At 36.4% G+C, this 13,355-nt stretch overlaps 1 protein-coding gene across 1 annotated transcript in view; it reads left to right on the top strand.

Moving 5' to 3' along the window:
• Positions 1 to 13,355, top strand: part of PDE5A (phosphodiesterase 5A) — a 142,566-nt gene that overhangs the window by 28,565 nt on the left and 100,646 nt on the right. The window contains exons 2-3 of the mRNA XM_017859302.1: positions 1,099 to 1,687; positions 12,134 to 12,223. Of these exons, the coding sequence (XP_017714791.1) occupies positions 1,099 to 1,687; positions 12,134 to 12,223 (679 nt within the window). The remainder of the gene's footprint in view (positions 1 to 1,098; positions 1,688 to 12,133; positions 12,224 to 13,355) is intronic.

Below are 13,355 nucleotides of genomic sequence, written 5' to 3'. Positions count from 1 at the left end.
CCGGATCTCAGCTCACTGCAAGCTCCGCCTCCCGGGTTCACGCCATTCTCCTGCCTCAGCCTCCCGAGTAGCTGGGACTACAGGCGCCCGCCACCTCGCCCGGCTAGTTTTTTGTATTTTTTAGTAGAGACGGGGTTTCACCGTATTAGCCAGGATGGTCTCGATCTCCTGACCTCGTGATCCGCCCGTCTCGGCCTCCCAAAGTGCTGGGATTACAGGCTTGAGCCACCGCGCCCGGCCAGAAGTCTGATTTTTCCATGCAAGATTAAATTATTTGTCTCTTTCACTACTCCTTCTAAACTTATCTACTTTTGCAATATAGATATAACTATCTAAAATAGGCATAGTAGCAAGCCAAATTTAGACAAATATTTGTTTTAGTTTTCAAATATTTAACTTCAGAACAAGATGTGTATTTTAAACATCAAATTAATGTGCATATTTATATTTTCCTAAAACTATTGCCAAATTTAGTGTCTTTTACTTTTTAATATAAGCTAATTTTGAGAGAAGCAGACTTAATGCTTGCTATGCTGCAATCAGATGTATAAAATTATGTATATAGAAGTCAGCCTTTATTAAGATGTTCATTAAAGCAATTGTCCTCTATTGTTTTCCAAAATAAAATTGTCTTTTTTTTTTTTTTTTTGAGAGAGAGAGTCTCACTTTGTCACCCAGGCTGAAGTGCAGTGGTACAGTGGTGTGATCATACCTCACTACAGCCTCGAACTCCTGGGCTCAAGCAACCCTCCTGCCTCAGTCTCCTGAGTAGGTAGGGTCATAGGCACATGCTATCATGCCCAGCTAATTTTTAAATTTTTTCTAGAGACCGGGCCTCACTTGGTTTCCCAGGCTGGTCTCCAACTCCTGACCTCATGCAATCCTCCCACTTCAGCCTCCCAAGATGGTGGAATTACAGGTGTGAACCACTGTTCCTGGCCAAAATAATATGTCTTAAGTAAACCATCTTGTTTTTATTTTCTATGACATATCAAATTATTGTCTCATCAGTTTACCATAAGAAAATGTTTAGGAGCTTTCAGGCATAGCACCCTTTCTCTTCAAGTGTCTAATATGTCTGCACGTTCTGTTCTGCAGAGAAATGGTCAATGCATGGTTTGCTGAGAGAGTTCACACCATCCCTGTGTGCAAGGAAGGTATCAGAGGCCACACGGAATCTTGCTCTTGTCCCTTGCAGCAGAGCCCTCGTGCAGATAACAGTGCCCCTGGAACACCAACGAGGAAAATCTCTGCCTCTGAATTTGACCGGCCTCTTAGACCCATTGTTGTCAAGGATTCTGAGGGAACTGTGAGCTTCCTCTCTGACTCAGAAAAGAAGGAACAGATGCCTCTAACCCCTCCAAGGTTTGATCATGATGAAGGGGACCAGTGCTCAAGACTCTTGGAATTAGTGAAGGATATTTCTAGCCATTTGGATGTCACAGCCTTATGTCACAAAATTTTCTTGCATATCCATGGACTCATCTCCGCTGACCGCTATTCCCTGTTCCTTGTCTGTGAAGACAGCTCCAATGACAAGTTTCTTATCAGCCGCCTCTTTGATGTTGCTGAAGGTTCAACACTGGAAGAAGCTTCAAATAACTGTATCCGCTTAGAATGGAACAAAGGCATTGTGGGACATGTGGCAGCACTTGGTGAGCCCTTGAACATCAAAGATGCATATGAGGTAAACAGGGGACCCTGAGAGCAGGACAGATGCTGGGGAGGGTACTGTGGCTGGGGCATTGGATAGCAATCATGAATGGTGGGGATATTTGAAACTGAGATGTAATAATTTGCATACTTATTTAAAACTGGAATGTAGGCTAAGAATTTTCCCATTTTTAATTGCCAGAGTTTCTTCTCTGGTGGTTCAGCTGAGGATATGAGCCTTAAGGAAATCTCATCTTGTTTTTCTCCTTAATGATAATTTAATATAGCTCATCTCATGGTTATATTCTCCCATCTTTTTATCTGATCACTATGCATATCCCCATCTGTTATCCCCACATGAACCTCTTAGAATTTTCCTGAGATTCTAAAATGATAGGTGCAAAACAACAACAAAAGAACTCATAGTCTCTTCATTCATTCATCCAATTAATCATATTCATTCAAAGTCCCATTGATACCAAAGTCTGGTTTTCTTTCCTACTATCTTCTCTTTCATTTTTTAAACAGATAAACTTACAGATATCTTCAAAAAAGTGAAAATTTTGCTCTAAAAGTTTTCAATGGAAAGATTTGTTATTTCTTCTTCTTTTGCTATACCTACGCACAAGTCTTTAATTAAGGGCTTAAAGGTTACACTGTAAGATTCTTCAAATTTCCCATTTAAAATAATCCTTTTTATTAATGGAATTTTAGTTTTAAAACCAAACGTCTTAACTGAATGGCACTTTATATGTTTATGAGGTACCTTACAGCATTTTGATAGAACAATTGTTCTAGCTTTCTACTGTGTGGTACACTATAAAGATTCAGTAGTAATTCTGGCTCAATTCATTTAATTCAGAGAGTCATAGCTGTTTTATTGTGTTCCTGGTGCCTTATAGTGCCTGGCACATAGGGCATACTAAATATTGGTTGAATTAAAATAATAGTACATGCAATAGATAAATAGCATAGAGAGTAGGTCATAACAGATGCCAAGAAAAATGTGATAAGGTTCAGAGAAGCAGGATAGGACATCTAGTGGGAAAGATGGAGGAAGATTTTTTTTTTTTTTTGGAGATGGAGTCTCACTCTGCTACCCAGGCTGGAGTGCAGTGATGCGATCTCGACTCACTACAACCTTTGCCTCCCAGATTCAAGCTATTCTCCTATCTCAGCCTCCCGAGTAGCTGGGATTACAGACACCTGCCACCATGCCCGGCTAATTTTTGTACTTTTAGTAGAGATGGAGTTTCACCATGTTGGCCAGGCTGGTCTCAAACTCCTGACCTCAGGTGATCCTCCCGTCTCAGCCTCCCAAAGTGCTGGGATTACAGGTGTGAGCCACCGCGCCCAACCAGAGGAAGATTTCTCTGAGGGAGCAATATCTGATACAGATCCCGGAAAATTTGAATAAATTGAATAAATTGAGATTTGTGCATGGTGAGATCCAGAGGTAAAGAGAAGTTAGAAGAGATAGGAAAGTAGGACCATGTAAGTGTGTAGATAAGAATCTGGACATGAAGGAGCTGTGGGAGCACAGCCAGGAAATTACTGAGATCTTGAATGCCAAGCTGAGGAATATATATTTGGTTTAGAAACATGAGGAGTAACTGAAGATCTTTTGAAAGGGGAATGAGTGTGATTTAAATTGTGCTTTGGAAGGATTAATTTTACAGTAGTCATAAAATGAATTAGAGGGGGAAATGCTACAAGTTGGGAGGATAGAAGATTATCTTAATAGTCTAAGTATGAGGAAGTAAGGACCTTAACAAGGACCCTGACCTTAAAGATCAAAAGGAGGGAATGGATTTCAGATGAAGAAGTATTAGGTTGGTGCAAAAGTAATTGCCATTACTTTTAATGGCAAAACCATGATTACTTTTGCACCAACCTGATAGAATCTGCTGAACTTGGCAGCTAATAGGAGATGCAAGTGAAGGGGAAAGAGGAATTGAAGATGACCAGGTTTTGAAGTTCGGTACATGAATAATGGTACTACTAGTGAGTAATACTGAAGGTCGGGATTTGGGGTGTGATAGTTCATCTAAGTTAAGTCCTGAAATGTTTCTTTAGAATCCATTCTGTATAAGCAATGCATTCAATTTTGATTCTCTTGGAAAAATTTACTAGTCTTCGTAGAGTATCTCTGTGACCTCTTTGAGCTCCACAGTAACTTCACACTGTAGCAGATTCCAAGAGGGGTATTAAGGACACAGCTGAAGGATTGCTGCCAAGTTTGCAGAATCCCCTTCCTGTCTTAAGTGACAGCTGGGTATCCACTTTTCAATGGCACTATGGTCCCATGAGTACAGTAGGATCATAAATATTCTCCAGCTTTGTTGAGAAAGCCTTTATTTGTTTTCATGGTCCTAAATGTCTCCAGCCCTGAGAATTAGTCACTTACATGCATTTTATTTAATCTGCCTACCATCTTCAAAGTTTTGACAATATATTTTCTGTTTTGCATTTGATAATGATTTAATTCTTGTGCTATTGTTTAAAATAGCTAGTGTCCTTGATTTGCATGGCTCCTGGGGTGATGCCTCTTAGCCTGTGGATTTCTCATGTTGCTACTTCACCTTTGGTACCCTTGATCTGTATTTATGGTAGCCTTGCAGGAGTTATTTCATGTCCCAAGAATTTCATTAGAACTTGTGGAGGTTGATCTGTGATCTAATTTACATTGCGATCTAATTTATATTGGTATTAGCAGTGGAAGTCAGTTGGCTAATGGATAATTTATTACTAAGCACCATCCATAATTTGAATAATTAAAATACTGTGTTTTTTGAAAGTAGTCAGGATATGAAAATATATTCCAATGTTTTCTGAGTCCTAGCTCTTTAAGCATGCATCTGTAAAAATGACACTGTATGGCAGTATTTCTTAAGCTCATTTACCATAGACCACTTTAAAGGATGTAATGCCACCGTGGGAAACCAAGAGAGGTGTCTGTGAAACAGAATAATACTCAGATTGATACTGAGAATTTTTTTTAAAAGTCTCATAAAGTTAATTATAAGAAATGACCTATATTTAGTTCACTTTTAAAACTTTGTAACAGAAAATGATATTAAGTGATATAAATTTGAAAAATTCTATTGTTTTATTAGTGATAACATATTCATATATTTAAAATACAAGACAAGATCCACTACTCAGACCAGTGATTCTCATGTAGACCATAAATACCAATGAAAAGATTAGTTGGTAAATGCTACCCATACATTGATGTTCAGTCACAAATGGTCTCATGCATCAGCCCACCATCGTGCAACTACCCTGAATGTGCCACACCCTATATGTATGTATTTATTTAGTTAGTTATTTTAAGCCGGAGTCTCACTGTGTTGCTTGGGTTGGAGTCCTGGATTAGGTGATCCACTCACTTCAACTGCACGAGAAGTGGGCTATGGTCCTGAGTAGGTGGGACTACAGGTGCATGCCACTGCAACCGGCTTGGCACAGCATTTATGAATAACAAGGAGATATTAACACATTTATTAATAAGATATTCACACTTATACTAAGAAACTATTAATAGTAAGATATATAATCAGAACTACTAAATAAATGTGCTTGGTATTTTCCTTTTATAGGAAAACCAGATAACATCCAGTAACTACACAGGATTGCCCTGAACCCCATTCCATGTCCCAAGGAAGTCTTAAACCTTCCCATGATTCCTATGCCTTAAGGATTTACATTGTCAAAACATCTCTCCTTCTCCCAAGTAAAACTCAGACTCATGTGCTGTTTCCACTCCAGGACAGATACTCCATGTGAACCATGATTTCTAGAGAGAAAACTTGGAGGGTCTTAGGGAAGGGTCAAATTACCACTTGTGTGGCTTTGACCATATAGCTATTATTCCTTCCTTCCCCACTTCATCTTTCCCTTTCATTTTTTTTTTTTCTCCAGAGAAACAAATTTTCACCTTCTGTCACCATGCAGGACTCACTTTCTACTTCAATTATTTATCAATATATTTTTCTAAAGAAATACAAACTGTTTCAACTGAATTTCAGATGATTATTTCCAGATGAATTTTAGAAGAAAAAGAAAACCCCTAGCAATTGTTGTAATTTAGACAAACCTCCTAATCGAGGTGTGACTGTGCCACTGGAAACACAGTTTGGGAACTGCTGTGTCTATGCTTGTTCAATGTTTCAGGCATTGTCTTAAAAATTCCACTCTGTAGAAGAAAACCAGCCTTATAATTTGTCCAAGTCATCTGTGTTGTTTCCTTTTTTAAATTTTCTGTTATTTTTATTTTGGTATAATTTTAAACTCACAGAAAAGTTGCAAGACCAGTATAAGAAACTGCCATATACCCTTTACCCAGATTCTCCAGTTATTTTTTCCCCCATTTCCTTTATCGTTTCCTCTCTTTTGCTCTATAATGCATATAAGTAATATATGCTTATTATTTCTGAATGATTTAATAAGCTAAAGATATGTTTTTACTAAATAGTTCAGTGTATATTTTCTAATAAGAATATTCTCTAACCCAGCCATAATAAAATTATCAGAATCAGGAAATTTTATATTGATACAATACTATTATCTAATCTGATACAAGACTATTAGCAGTCCATAGTCAAAATTTCATCAGTTGTCCCATCCCATTAATAAGCGTTAGAGTTATTTTCCCCCAATCCAGGGTATTATTCAGGATCCCATATTGCACATAGTTGTAATGTCTCTTTAGCCTCCTCTCCGTTTGAAACGGTTTCTCAGCATTTCTTTATCTTTTTAAATTTAGACATTGTTGAAGGGTACAGGCCTGTTATTTTGTAGAATGTCTTTCACAAATAGATTCAAGCTAGGCCCTTTTAGCTGGAATACCATATATGTTAATATTGACACCTTAACTAAGCAACAACTAATTAATTCTCCTGTTCTTTGACACTGCAACCCAATTCAACCCAATTCATTTCTGATTCTTAACTTCATGGAGTTAGCACTGACCCTACATGTTAAGGGCTCAATCCCACAAGTCTGCCCCAACTTTAGACGTCAGCCACAAGTGGGATCCCTAGGCTGCCACACTTCTTCCAGACTGACTACAAATTCAAGGGTTCTAGTGACCCCCGCTTAGGTTCAGTAATTAGATAGAATGACTCACAGAACTCAAGAAAGCACTACACTTATGACTACAGTTTTATTAAAAAGGTTACATACAACTCAGGAGCAGCCAAATGGAAGAGATACGTAGGGCAAGGTATGGGAGGTGGTGGAGGGTGGGGTGGTGCGCAGAGCTTCTATGCCTTCTCCAGAATGCCAGCATGCCAGCACATCAATATGTTCACCACCCTGGAAGCTCCCCTAAACCTCATTGTTCTGAGCTTTTTAATTGAGGGTTTATTATGTAGGTGTGATTGATTATATTACTGATCATTGGTGAGTGGATTCAATCTCCAGCCAGTCTCCCCTCTCCAGAGGTTGGGAGTGGGACTGGAAGCTCTAAACCTCTAATCACAAGGTTGGGTTTTCTGGTTCCCACCCCTAATCCTGAAGCCTTCTAGGGCTCACCTCATTAGTGTGAATTCAGGTATGGTTGAAAAGGGCTTGTTGCAAATATGGGATTACACTAGTATCACTCAAGAAATTCCATGGCCTTTAGGAGGTCTGTGTCAGGAACTGGGAACAAAGATCAGAAACATGTTTAATTATACCACACACCTTCTTAATGTATCTTATAAGAAGGCATATTTATGTGATGTAAGTGTTGATGATGTTAAATTTGATAACTTTTTAAAAGTGATATCCACCAGGTTTCTCCAGTAGTTTTTCCCATTGTAATTAATAAGTATCATACGGGCAGATGCTTTGAGACTGTGTAAATACTCTGTTCATCAACAACCTACTGACTAGTTTTAGCATCCACTGATTTTCCAACTCCATCATACCTCTTATATTTGTTAGCTGAAATTCTAATGTAAGGGAGAGTTTTGCCTTCTCCTTCATTCATGCATTCACATCATTATGGACTCATGGTTTAATATTTTATTTAGTCAATTATATTTTTATTATCTTTATGCTGATGCTCAAATTATAACAAATTTGCTGAGTCCTGTGTCTTTTTGTTATGTCCTCATTACTTTTGGGGCATTTTTTTCACTTTCTGGCTAATCAGAATGTTTGAGGCTTATCTTACACTTTCCCTGCCCTAGCCCTAGAATCATTCTTTTTTCCCAAGAAGCCCTGGTTTCTTTTAGTGAGGGGAATGGTATTAAGAACCCAAGATTAAGGCACTAGATGCACTCATTTCTGCTGGTATATTAGCAGACAGAGCTAGGAAAATAACATATAAATACACATACACATCTATATTGTATTTATTTATCTATCTATTTATTATAGTAAAACAATTGAATTCATACTGATACTTCCAATTTCATCCAATAACTAAAGATGCATTATTTTCTTCTTTTTTTCTTCTGTTGGGTGTTTTGTTCTCCAAAAATGAAAGACTAGGCTTCCTTATTCTTTATATATATATATATATATATACTCATGTGTTCAAGCCAGGTTTCTAGCTCTTTCTAGATTTTAGTATCTTTCTCTTTAGACTACAGAATTTCCTTTCGCACTTNAAGATTAAGGCACTAGATGCACTCATTTCTGCTGGTATATTAGCAGACAGAGCTAGGAAAATAACATATAAATACACATACACATCTATATTGTATTTATTTATCTATCTATTTATTATAGTAAAAACAATTGAATTCATACTGATACTTCCAATTTCATCCAATAACTAAAGATGCATTATTTTTCTTCTTTTTTTCTTCTGTTGGGTGTTTTGTTCTCCAAAAATGAAAGACTAGGCTTCCTTATTCTTTATATATATATATATATATATACTCATGTGTTCAAGCCAGGTTTCTAGCTCTTTCTAGATTTTAGTATCTTTCTCTTTAGACTACAGAATTTCCTTTCGCACTTCTTATAGTACACACAGTGCTGACAAATACTGTCAGTTTTAGTTTATATGAAAATGCCTTTATTTTTCCTATATTCTTGAAGGATATTTTCACTGGATAGATGAACCACTATCAGTTGATAGTAGTTTTCTTTCAATATTTTGAAAAAGAGTTTTCTCATTTTTTCCTTGTCTTCATTTTTCTCAGGAGAGGTCAGCCATCCTTTGTATCATTTTCAACTTACATGTTTCACCCTACATATCATTTTCACACCATGTGTGTAAGCTTAAGGTTTTCATCAATTTGGGAAATTTTTCTTTATAAATCTTTCAATATTTTTCAGCTTCATTATCTTTGGGACCCCAAATTGTGTGTGTGTGTGTTTGTGTGTGTGTATACACACACACTTGATAGTATCCTAAAAGACACTGAAACTTTGTTAATGTTTTATGGTTTGTTTTCTTTTTCCTTTCAACCCTTCTGTTGATCAACTTTCTGTTGATCTGTCTTCAGGATCACTGACTCTTCAGCTGTTTTCAGTGGGCTGTTAAATGTATTAATGAACTTGGTGTTTTATACACTATACTTTTCAGTTCTAGAATTTTCATTTGACTATTTTAATAGTTTTTTCTTTCCTTGAAGAGATTCCCATCTCTGCAAATAAGTTACTACTGCATTTTTCTTTAAATCCCTGCATTAATTTTTAATAGCTGCTTTAACATCCTTATCTGTGAAGTCCAACATGTGAATCATCTTGGGGTCATTTTTTATTGACTACTTTTTCTCTTTACTATGGGTTTCATATTCCTGTTTCTTTACATATGTGGTGATTTTGTATTGTCTGCTGGTCATAGTCTGTTTCACTACATTTGGATTATATCCTCTTCCTTTAAAAAAGGGATGAGATTTGTTCGGGCAGGCAGTAAAATTACTGGCAGATTATTTTGATCCTGTCAGGCTTGGTCTTATTATTTGTTAGAGTGGATCTATTCTAGTTTTGAATTTAGTCTTAGGGAATACACACAACTATATGGTATAGTCCTTACTCCTAAGGAGTGGTCTTTCCCTGTCTCAATGCCTGAGCTGCTGAATGAATTCTCTACTCTGGCTGGACTGGAACTCCATTGTCTCCAAACACTTCACTAATTGGTGTCACATTCAGTTTTTAGCCTTCAGCAGGTAATTTTTGCTAGTCCTTTAGGGTTTTTGCCCTATACCTGCCCAAAGTGACTAGAAACTCAGTATCTTTTGGTCACCGCTTCCAAACCATCTTCCTTCCAACCCCCCAGCACAGCCCCTGTGCTTTACACTTTCCAACCACTTCAGAAGTTTGGAGCTCCATTCAGTTCTGTTTCAAAGTGTTGCTCTCATTGGGTAGCACCTGCCTTCTCTAAAGCAGGAAAATGCCCTCAGGCAGAAAGCCAGAATGTTGAATGGCAATGACGTGTGTTATCTTTCTCTTTGCTCTGCCTATGGCTTTGTTGTCTTGTATTTTGTCTAGTCTTATAGTTGTCTTCAGCAGGAAGGAATTCTGGTACCTGATACTTTGTTATGGCAAGTGGACATCCAAGGCTTATGTTCTTTCATACCGTCATGTTCTTATAAACAAATGGTGAAAGGAATAATCACAATGATTGTAGTGTTCCATTTTTTTCTTTGGTGTTTACTGGACCTAGAGGGGTTAGAACTCTTTTACGTATATTGTCTTTGCACTGAGTACATTATTATTAAAGGAAAACTCCTTGAGATGTCAGGAGTTTGGAACTTCACCTCAAATGAAATTTGAAGGATGTATTTATTCCCACTCATTTCACTGGAGAGTGAAATTCAGAACTGCTGTTGATTTTAAACTAACAGTAGACACAAAAAAGATGTGAAAGTCCTACTAATTTTAATCTGTCAAACTCTACTGCTTTGATTAGGTGGTTGGGTTAAATCTGCTTTATAAATTGTCTCATAATTCAAATGTTTATTAACAAAGTAAAACAGGATGTATTTTATTCATGTTTTACTTATTGGTTTGTAAAACGATTCACTATATGTCAATAATTTTTCACTTCTTTAATTCATCAACATCGTTATCTTGTCTGCTTTCTTTAGACAATATCTAAACATAAAATAAGGATTTTATTAGGAAGATTTGGCTAAGGATTTTCTCTGCATCTCAAGTCATATAACTCTGAGCATGTTTGCAGAAAAAGCAAAATGTAGCAGTGTTTATAATATAAAATATTTATGCTGATTTTCACCATTTTATAGCTTTTCTTTTGAAATTATCTTTAAGCTAAGTTGGGCCCTCTCAGGAGAAAATTGGCCTCATTTCTGACCCCAATTGATGGAATCTAGTGTAATCACTTACTTCATTCACGGCTTTACTGTGACTAATTTATTTTTTATTTTTTAAAAAAGAAATGACCTTCAAAGCTCATCAAAAGATGAGCTTTTCCAGTGTGGATATTCCATATTCTCTGAAGGGAATTCCAACTGCGTAGTTTTTGGAGCAGTGATGCTATTATTAGATTGAGCATGTAACTCCCCAAGGCTATCGCTTTGAAGGGAACAGCACTCATTCAGATGTTTATGTCCTGGAATGCTTGTTTCCATTCCACTCTTACCTCATGTTAGTTATAGCTATTGATTTCCTCTACTTTGGTTTTCCCTTTACTGACAAGATTTGCTTTAAACTATATGGTAAGGTAAAAATGATATCATTTGATAACTGTGGTATTATTTGTTAATGAATTCCTTCATTGATTTAACACATGCTTTTGATTAAGTTCCTGTGCTAGGAATACAGAAATGAACAAAAAAAAAAGAAAAAGAAAAAACCCTCATAGAGTTTACAGCCTAATTTTAGATCTTCCCAATCTAAAGTGTAATGGACAATTAAACTTTACCTTTATTTCTTTAATTCATACTTAGAAATTTAACACCTCAAAAGTCCTTTATGATTATTGGATGTGTATAATGTGCCTTGTAAAAAGGGAAATTCAAAAGATTAAATGATTGTTTACAATCTGACTCAATCAGATTGTGTGTGTGTGTGTGTGTATATATATATATATATATATGTATAATTTAAATTCTTATGAATACTTCAGATGGAAGTACGGAATACTGAGGAACTGTAAACAGCCCTTACAAGGGAAGTAAAATCATTTATTGAAAAGGTTGTTCTGGAGGCACAATAGAATCAGGTTGTGAGATTATATTACAGAGGCGGAGAGATGCCACTTTTTCCTGAATTTAAGTACAGCTATATAAAGTGGTTCATATTTTGAATTTTCTTTATTTCTGAACATTTGTTCGAGTCTGTATTTTTTTCTCTTAAACACTAGCTGCTTATAAAAAAGCTCAGCAACTTAGATGTATCTTTGTCAAATATAATATGTACTTACATGATGATGCCTTTCACAACAATAAAATTGTTACTCGGAGTAACAAGGTAAGTCCAAGGTTAGATTTCTCTAATCTAATGAATCAGAAAAATCAAATTAATCTTTGAACAGGTCAGTCATTAAATTGAATTTCTTTTTCCATACTAGGATCCTCGGTTCAATGCAGAAGTTGACCAAATTACAGGCTACAAGACACAAAGCATTCTCTGTATGCCAATTAAGAATCATAGGGAAGAGGTAAGCCAATTTTCCATTTTATAAAAGGTCATTGGAAATATTTTCTTTTGAAAATATTTTGTATTTACTTTGCATATATATGAAATAATGCTTTAGTGACAAATTATCTATAAAGTTCTTAAATGATCTGCTTGATATTTTAAATTTAGATTTTAGTTACAGGGCCTAATTCTGATTATTACTTTACTATGGCCATTTACTTAGAAATAAATTTTATGCATGTCATATTCTACCTCCCCTCTTCCTGAAGGCCTTATTCTATCTTAAGATGTGTAATTATGGCTGTGATTAGAATCAATTCATTGCATATTATGTTTTAGGAGTATGAGTAATATTCATAAATGATCATCCAACTACAGTGGTCATTAACTGATTTCATTCAAATTGAGATTTTGAAAAAAATGGAAATCATAGCTAATTCTAATTATGTAAATTTCAATTTGAAATTTTAACAGGCAAATGAAAATATGTTAGTTTATATTTCACCTAACTAGAAGATTTGGATTCTGTTATCATTGAGTTCCCTCTTCATTTTACACTAAAAGATTACCAATTGTATTTTTTCTTTTATTATTATACTTTTAGTTCTAGGGTACATGTGCATAACGTGCAGGCTTGTTACATATGTATACTTGTGCCATGTTGGTGTGCTGCACCCAACAACTCGTCAGCACCCATCAACTCATCATTTACATCAGGTATAACAGGGATTGCTCCCAGTGCAATCCCTCCCCTCTCCCCCCTCCCCATGATAGGCCCCGGTGTGTGATGTTCCCCTTCCCGAGTCCAAGTGATCTCATTGCTCAGTTCCCACCTATGAGTGAGAACATGCGGTGTTTGGTTTTCTCTTCTTGCAATAGTATGCTGAAAATGATGGTTTCCAGCTGCATCCATGTCCCTACAAAGGACTCAAACTCATCCTTTTTTATGGCTGCATAGTATTCCATGGTGTATATGTGCCACATTTTCTTAATCCAGTCTGTCACAGATGGACATTTGGGTTGATTCCAAGTCTTTGCTATTGTGAATAGTGCCGCAATAAACATATGTGTGCATGTGTCTTTATAGCAGCATGATTTATAATCCTTTGGGTATATACCCAGTAGTGGGATGGCTGGGTCATATGGTACTT

Source organism: Rhinopithecus bieti, unplaced genomic scaffold (assembly GCF_001698545.2).
Source record: "Rhinopithecus bieti isolate Rb0 unplaced genomic scaffold, ASM169854v2 scaffold_48387, whole genome shotgun sequence".
Taxonomy (NCBI): Eukaryota; Metazoa; Chordata; class Mammalia; order Primates; family Cercopithecidae; genus Rhinopithecus; species Rhinopithecus bieti.
Note: the sequence above shows the minus strand (reverse complement) of the source record. Positions and strands in the feature narration are given on the sequence as shown.